Here is a 7,904-nt window from a genome sequence, read left to right as displayed (position 1 = left end):
TAGACTCTGTGAAACGCTTGTAAGCTTCTGCATGCATTAATCTCACTTGTAATGTTAGTATTCCATGCTATAAGAAAATATGTACGTTTTGCTTTATAACTTTGAAAATGTTTTGTCTGAACTTGCAAACCCAGGCACAGGAATGGTCCCCCACCCATCCAGAAGAACTATCAAAATCTCATGGGCCATCAAGGCACAGCATCTGGTTAACAGCCTTATCACACTTGAAAAATGCTATGTGCAAGGAAGCTGAATGAAGGAAATAAAACAAAACCACAGGAAAATGTTTTGTCTGTCTGCACACTGACCCAGCTAGCGACCCCCGCAAAGCCGGAGATTGCAGGACTGCCTCCTGGGCGTGCCCTGCCAGACACCTGGCCTTAGCGATCGCTGGCACGCTCAGCAGTTCGACGACAACTCGTTTGTGTTGCTCGCTTTGGCCTATAACAACGAGCCACCTGCGATGTGCTGCTGGAGCAGCAGCTGCCGGCTCCTAGCAGCCCGGGCTCAGCGCCTGGTCAGAAGGTGAAGAATGAAGTAGAACCGGTCTATCTAGGTGTGACCTTTGACCGCACATTGAGTTACCATGCCCACCTGAAGAAGACAGCAGTTAAAGTTAAGACGTGCAACAATTTTCTTAGCAAACTGGCAGGTTCGTCATGGGGTGCTTGTGCTCCAACTTTGTGGACGTCAGCTCTTGCCACCTTGTATTTGGTGGTGGAGTACTGCGCACCAGTTTGGAGTTGATTGTCACACACCAAACTGGTGGATACGCAGTTACGTGCCGCCATGCGTATCATCTCCAGCACCCTGCGTCCGACTCCACCCCCATGGCTCCCAGTACTGAGCAATATTGCTCCTCCTCATATCAGACGAGAGGTTGCCACTGGCTAGTTACTGGAGAAAGTACATGCCAACTCAAGCCTGCCACTGCACAATGACCTTTTTAAACCCCCAGGTGCACATTTGGTGTCACATCGCCCATTATGGTCTCATCCGCCATGCCAGGATGTTAGGGCGGAAACACTCTGGCGAGAGGAAAGGATCGGTTATAATCCCCAACCAGTCCCTCATCGCCGACCCCACAATCTGCCCGCCTGAGTTTGAACTGCCCCGTCGCCAATGGTCCCTGGTGAACAGGTTCCGGACCGGGCAAGATCTCTGTGCAGCCAACCAGTATCGCTGGGCCGTCGTGACAGCCCTTTGTGCAGCTGCGGCGCAACAGAGAGGCCGCCGCACATTGTCGATGACTGCCCGCTGACTAGGTCTGCGTCACGCCACTGAAGATGCCATGGCTTGGCTGGACGACTCTGCACACGCTAAAAGCGCCCGGCCCTGGGACTGACGGGTGGGGGCCGAGCCCCAGGCCAGCGTGGTTGGGAGGCAGCGCAGGCTGGGGGTAGGGCCAGGGTCACAGGGCGGGGTCGGAGGCAGAGGTCGGGGGCCGCTGCACCAGTGACTCCGGCGGGACCCTGAGCGAGGACTGGGGAGAGATCTGCCCATGCGCTATTGCGCTCAAGCCAGGGCGGGTACTGCACGTGCGTAGATGCCCGTAGCCCGCGAGGGTGCCAAGACCCGTCCTAGGGAGATACCACGCATGCGCCGACTCACGGGACCGGGTGGGGGCGCGGAAGCGGCGGCTGAGGAGGTGAGTGTCCGCGCGCCGGGCTGCCTTTGCCCCCGCCCCGCCCCATCGCCAGGCCGCCCTACGTCTGTGGGAGGGGCCTAAGCAGCGTCCATCGCCGCGGCCTCGGGCACCTGCCCGCGCCCCTCCCTGTCCCCTCAGCGCCCTCCGGCCGGGACCGGATCTCGCCCCGCTCGGCCTGGGGTAACCGCGCTGCGTTGCGGGTGCGTGTGGCCGGGCTGGGGGGTGGCAGCGCTGGGGCTGTGTGTGGCTGTGCTGGGGGGTTGCAGCGCTGGGGCTGAGTGTGGCTGTGTTGGGGGGTGGCAGCGCTGGGGCTGTGTGTGGCTGTGTTGGGGGGGTGGCAGCGCTGGGGCCGTGTGTGGCTGTGCTGGGGGTGGCAGCGCTGGGGCCGTGTGTGGCTGTGCTGGGGTTGGGGGGTGGCTGCGCTGGGGATAGCTGGAGTGTGGGGGTAGGTTGCCAACCCTCTAGGATTGTCCTGGAGTCTCCAGGAATTAAAAGATTAATCTTTAATTAAAGATAATATCATGCGATGAAAACTCTAGGAATTCATCCAGCCAAAGTTGGCAACCCAGGGGCTAGCAGCGCTAGGGCAGTTCCCCAGCTGTACTGCAGGGGCAAGCCCTACACAGCGGGCCGGGGACAGACACCCCCAGCATAGTGTCCTCGGCATTCCCCGGCCTCCCCAAACGTGTCCCACTAGAGGCCAATCTCCTGTTAATTCACCTGGCACAGGAGGGCACGTTTCCCACATGGGAAGCAGGTGCCTACTACCGCTGTTTGTTCTCAGTGCTCACTATGACCTGCACAATAGAGAAGATCTTAACAGATGCCAAGACCTTGCTTGAAAGGCTGAAAGACCATGATAATGCAGCAGAGTCTCTCATTGATCAGTCTACTGTCCTCCATAAACGGGTGGCAGCCATGAAGGAGATTGGAACGTCACTATCAGAAAAGGTTAGTGCAGGAGACACCATTCTTCTATGCAAAAGAGTTATACAAATGTATGTTATCCTTGGTAAAAGCATCCCTTTGTTTTGCAAGTACCAAGAAGATGCAACTGATCTGAAGGACATATCTAAATACAAACCTCACATCTTGCTATCACAAGAAAACACACAGATCAGAGACTTGCAACAGGAAAACAGAGGTTAGTAGTCTCGAGCTACGAGTGCTCTTCACACTTGAATGCCTAGAACCTTTAGAATAGTAAATTATATACCTATAAGCAGCATAACATGAAAGGGAATGCAGATGCACTAAAATACCTAGCATCTTGTGCTTAACTGTATGTGCAAAGGTAGGGCATCACCAACAAATATGACTTTACATTTTACCCAATAGCTTCTTATAATTCTTAAGTGGTATAACCCTGTCACTACGGTCTCAGACGAAAGAATCCCTTCAGTGGAGTTTCTTGATGGGGTTTTATTGTGAAGAAAGTGTGTTAAAGGTGGGAGCTTAGAAACATGCATTTTGGAAACACCTGTAATGACTTGAGGAACAATGAAAATAAAGGCATCCATCTTCTATGAAAAGGCTATTTCTTCTCTGGAGCCTATTATATTGAATAAAATGTTTGCTGTATAAATAAAACGTCAGGGTCCTGAGGCCAGTAACTTTTCCGTCATAGTGTAATGTATTGGTTTATTTCTCTCTAGTTTGTAATCAAATGTGCAATTCTAGGTGGAGGGAAATTGGGTTGCTTGAAAACTTTACAGTATGTTCTTTTTAAAGTAACTTAATTGAACAGGAAGTGTGGGAGATTTTACACACCTGCTAGGAACTTGCCTTTATTAAGTCTGTGTGTATAATGGAAGGTAACCTCATATAACTGTAGTGAGGAAGGTGCCCTTCAAGATTGTTGTTTCATGATGATTGTATTGTATGTTGTAGAGTTGTGGATCTCCTTGGAGGAACATCAAGATGCTTTGGAACTTATCATGAGCAAGTACAGGAAGCAGATGTTACATTTAATAATGGGAAGAAAAGATGTGGATGCTGAGCCAGTCCTAAAAGTGCATGAGGCTCACTCTTCGGTAAATTGGGGAGGGCGGTAATCATTATTTTACCTGTTTCTGGCAAGTGTTGGGAATAAAGTTTGTACTTTAAAAACCCTGTGCTCTGCCACTATTGTTTACCTTTATGTTTACTTTGTATCCTTTCCCACAAACAACTCTGCTCTGAAATATCCTTCCTGATTCCATGAGCCATGGAACCTCCTGCACCTTCCATTCCTTCCTATAAACACTGCAACAATAACCCAGAGTTCCATGCCAACTTCAACTTAATAAAATCTACATTTTAAAAAGGAACTAATAAAATACATAAACTTCATTCAAGAAGGGACAAGTAGGACTATTTGTCCTACTTGTAGCTATTGGAAAAGTATTTGGAAGATGTAAAACAGTGTCACTGTGAACTGAGCATAGTATTGTTCTGCTTCAATGTATTTGCAGGAAATTGAGAGTCACGTAGACAGAATCTGTGAGATGGGGGAAGCGATGAGAAAAGCTGTTCAGATGGATGATGATCAATTCTGTAAAATTCAGGAAAAACTAGCCCAGTTGGAGGTAAGACCTTGGTGTGGCTTTGAAGTTGGTTGTGGGATGGACCTGTTGCCTACTCGTACTCACTAAGGGTAAATCTAGGTTTTGGGATATTGACTGATTCAGAGAAATCCTTTCTGCTTCATACAGGGATATGACCCAGGCTGGCTTTTTAAAGGGAAATCCTAACAATCTCTTTAAATTTTGCATACAGTAAGTAAATGTTAGAAAAAACTCACCAAATAGCAAACAACTTTAGAAAGACATGTCTTTCTATATTTAATATTTCTGTAGCAGTCAGCAACTAGGATTTTACTTCATAGAGGCTGCTGTTTTGTATAGTATGCACTAATCCTGTTCTGAAATGCTGCTTCTATTCATGAAGAGCAGAAAGTAAGAGACAGAGGGATACCCCATCTGTGCTCACTATTTTTGTGTATTGGGCACCAAAATAAAACATTTAAAAGTGGAATAAAGAGCACAGCCCCTATGCCTCTCCATTCACCCAAGGTTCTTCTGTGGTGTGTGGGGGTGTGTCTGTATGTGTAGAATTAAGAGAATGTAGTTCCCCTCTCTGCCAGTGCAGAGATGTTCCCCACTGCACAATTTCAGTATTTTAGGGCTATTTAGTACTGTCATTTAATTATGAATTAGTTCATTTCTGTTTTAGCCAAAATGTCGATTTTGCAGCTTGAAAATAAAGAGCTGCGGGAGCTGTTATCCATCAGCAAAGAAACTATCGAGGTGAGGCGAGAGGAGCTGCCTGACATTGCATCTCAAGCCACAAAATAACTCTCTCTCCAAACTCTTGACTTTTAAAACTCTATGGAAACCAACCACCGTACAGGAAAACGTTTTATCTTAGTTATGTTTTATTACTTCATGTGTTTCCTGGTATCCCTGTCTGATGTCACCCTCTGATGGCAATGGTTTGCATTGCTGCTCAGTCTTAACAGTATACAGCAGCTTAACAATGAGGCATTTATGCAGCTATACTCCTTGCAATTGTTTGTTTCCTCTCATGAAGAATGTTTCTGGATCAGCCCCAATGGGAGACATCTAACTCTGTAGGCAGCAATTCATATCCACTTTAGCATTCTCACTTCATCGGTGGTTACAGAGCATTTTACAAGTTATGATTTTTTTTTTATCTAATAGATATGAGTGAAAGCATTTATTGGAGAAGTTGTCTTGTAAATATTAAACATCACACATTTAATTTTGCTTTAAATAACTCTCCAAACAGCATTTGTCTGGGTTAACAATGTCACTTAGATACAGACTCTCTGCTTTTTATTGTAAACAGACCGAGAGAATGGCAGAGCTGTAGTTTAGCATGTTTTCTAGCTCTTGTGTTGGAAGGAGTGAACACACCCAAAGCCCAGAAAACTAGGTAATGTTTAAAAGCATCACTCTTAATCCAGAAACAATCAATTTTTAAATGCAGGCTTTCCATCCCTGTTAGCAAGAATTCAAAAGATTTCTTTTCATGAATTAGTACTAAACGTCTCAGTTCCAACACGAGTGTACTTACTACTTCATCCTCTTCTGTGAGTGAGGGTTCTGTTGGACACGGATATAGGCCTTATGTTTTTGATTGGAAGAGAATTCCTTCCCTCACCCCAGGACATCTTTGGCAAGTGTGAGTTGGGTAGAGACAAGGGCTTTCTGGAAAGGAAAATAATGGGAGAAAAATTCTCTTCTCCTTTCTTCCATCTCAGTTGAAGAATAAATGAAATAACCTAGTACGCTATTTTTCTGAAGAACTCAGTGCTTTGAGACCAGACAGCAAACAGAGTAATTATTTATCATGGATCTTGCTTTTATGGTAATGTGTGCTGTGAGATTGGCGTAAATGCATTCCACCTCATGACACTACACGGGGTTGTCCAGCAGCTTGATTAAGATGTGGAGTTTAAGGAATTGGAAGCTGAGCAGCAGTCGCCTTCTCAGACAGTCATCCCTGAAATCCTTACTAGGAAGAGGAGTCAAGAGGGTGCTGTTTTAATGCGTACTTCTGCTATTCCACTTTTCTAAAAGTAAATGTTCACTGTAGAATCTGAGACCCTAAATGTATTGAGTGTGACTTATTGCTGTTGGAGGGATTTCCAGAAGAGCATAAGGGTGCTTAACTCCCATTGAAGTCAGTCAGTGAGGTGCCTAACTGTTGAAAATCCAACCTTTCATCACAGCACCTGAACTTCAGTCCAAGAGCAAAATACCTCCTTGTTGCTTCACTTTCCACAATTTATCTTCCTCAATGGAAGTGCTGAGGAATAATTTGGCACCTTTCTACATCCTGTATGACCATACTGCAACCACTAGGAACTGGGATCCTGAGTACAGAACGTGGAATTGACAGGAAAACTGCTGCTACTCTGTGCTATACAAACATAGACTAATTAGTAGAACTGGTTCAAGTTTAGTAGAAACTTCCTTAGCACCAGTTGTAGCTTTATGCCTTTAAATATGCCATCAGTGCCACTTTCTGTGTCAAATGAGTTCCTGTAATGAGCAGATATGTGCTCAGTTTGATTTATACTGTAAATATTCTAAGGGAGGAGATACTATGAATAAATTAGTGTTACTGTGGTGTGCTACGATAATTCTTTCTCATTTGCCTGCTCTAATCAGTCGGCTGACTTGAAACAGTTTTCTTTACATCTCAGGTTTATCGAGTATGTATATTGGCTTTTTATTTTTCTTGAAATAAATCTCTTGAAGTATTACCATGTGACTGTGCTTTATATAGATGGCTATCTACCAACACTTGTAACCCCATGCAATGTAATTACTTTGACTAATTATTTAGAAGTTATAACAGAGGCAAAACAAAAATGAGTGCTCTGTGCACAAACATCCAGTTTGCATAAGAAAAGGGAAAAAAGGAGTTAGTTCCACTAATACAAGGAGTCTGGTGGCACCTTAAAGTCTAACAGATTTATTTGGGCATAAGCTTTCGTGGATAAAAAACCCACTTCTTCAGATGCCACTGGCCTCCTTGTTGTTTTGTAGATACATACTAACATGGCTACCACCTGATACGGTTCCATTAATGTGGCCTTCGATTTCTATGAGAGGGTGACATATTCTATCTGCAGCAATGTCTCCTGAGAAATTCCAGCTGTCTGTCAGATTTGACTGAGGAACATTCTCTGAATGCTTTTACGTTGCAAGCTCTCTGGGGTACAGGACTGTATTCCTATATGTCCACATAACCTCTAGCACATGATGAGTTTTACTGTAATACCAGGGCTGTGAATTGGTAAAATTACATGTTCATAGAATCATAGAATATCAGGGTTGGAAGGGACCTCAAGAGGTCATCTAGTCCAACCCCCTGCTCAAAGCAGGACCAATTCCCAACTAAATCATCCCAGCCAGGGCTTTGTCAAGCCGGGCCTTAAAAACCTCCAAGGAAGGAGACTCCACCACCTCCCTAGGTAACGCATTCCAGTGCTTCACCACCCTCCTAGTGAAATAGTGTTTCCTAATATCCAACCTGGACCTCCCCCACTGCAACTTGAGACCATTGCTCCTTGTTCTGTCATCTGCCACCACTGAGAACAGCCGAGCTCCATCCTCTTTGGAACCTCCCTTCAGGTAGTTGAAGGCTGTTATCAAATCCCCCCTCATTCTTCTCTTCTGGAGACTAAACAATCCCAGTTCCCTCAGCCTCTCCTCATAAGTCATGTGCTCCAGACCCCTAATCA

The 7,904-nt window shown here is 45.8% G+C and overlaps 1 protein-coding gene across 2 annotated transcripts; it reads left to right on the top strand.

Annotated features, from left to right (window-relative positions):
• The first annotated feature begins 1,617 nt into the window (after window positions 1–1,617).
• Window positions 1,618–6,911, top strand: SIKE1 (suppressor of IKBKE 1). 2 transcript variants are annotated; one of them, XM_065403088.1, is made up of 6 exons: window positions 1,618–1,648; window positions 2,433–2,599; window positions 2,687–2,792; window positions 3,539–3,681; window positions 4,102–4,215; window positions 4,882–6,911. In XM_065403088.1, exons 2-6 carry the CDS (start codon window positions 2,441–2,443, stop codon window positions 4,981–4,983), a joined length of 624 nt encoding a protein of 207 aa, XP_065259160.1. In that variant the 5' UTR covers window positions 1,618–1,648; window positions 2,433–2,440; the 3' UTR covers window positions 4,984–6,911. The 2 variants fall into 2 exon arrangements, with proteins under 2 accessions (XP_065259160.1, XP_065259159.1); XM_065403087.1 differs by lacking the exon at window positions 1,618–1,648 and adding an exon at window positions 1,777–1,848 and having other exon boundaries at window positions 2,433–2,792.
• Window positions 6,912–7,904: the final 993 nt, after the last annotated feature.

This window comes from Emys orbicularis, chromosome 4 (assembly GCF_028017835.1).
Source record: "Emys orbicularis isolate rEmyOrb1 chromosome 4, rEmyOrb1.hap1, whole genome shotgun sequence".
In the NCBI taxonomy this organism is placed as follows: Eukaryota; Metazoa; Chordata; order Testudines; family Emydidae; genus Emys; species Emys orbicularis.
This window is presented reverse-complemented; position numbering and strand designations above follow the sequence as displayed.

Coding starts and splice junctions, on each gene's coding strand:
- SIKE1 (XM_065403087.1), top strand. CDS start 2,441: ATGACCTGCACAATAGAGAAGATCTTAACAGATGCCAAGACCTTGCTT. Junction 3,682..4,101: donor TGCATGAGGCTCACTCTTCG/GTAAATTGGGGA, acceptor ATGTATTTGCAG/GAAATTGAGAGTCACGTAGA. Junction 4,216..4,881: donor AAAAACTAGCCCAGTTGGAG/GTAAGACCTTGG, acceptor TCGATTTTGCAG/CTTGAAAATAAAGAGCTGCG.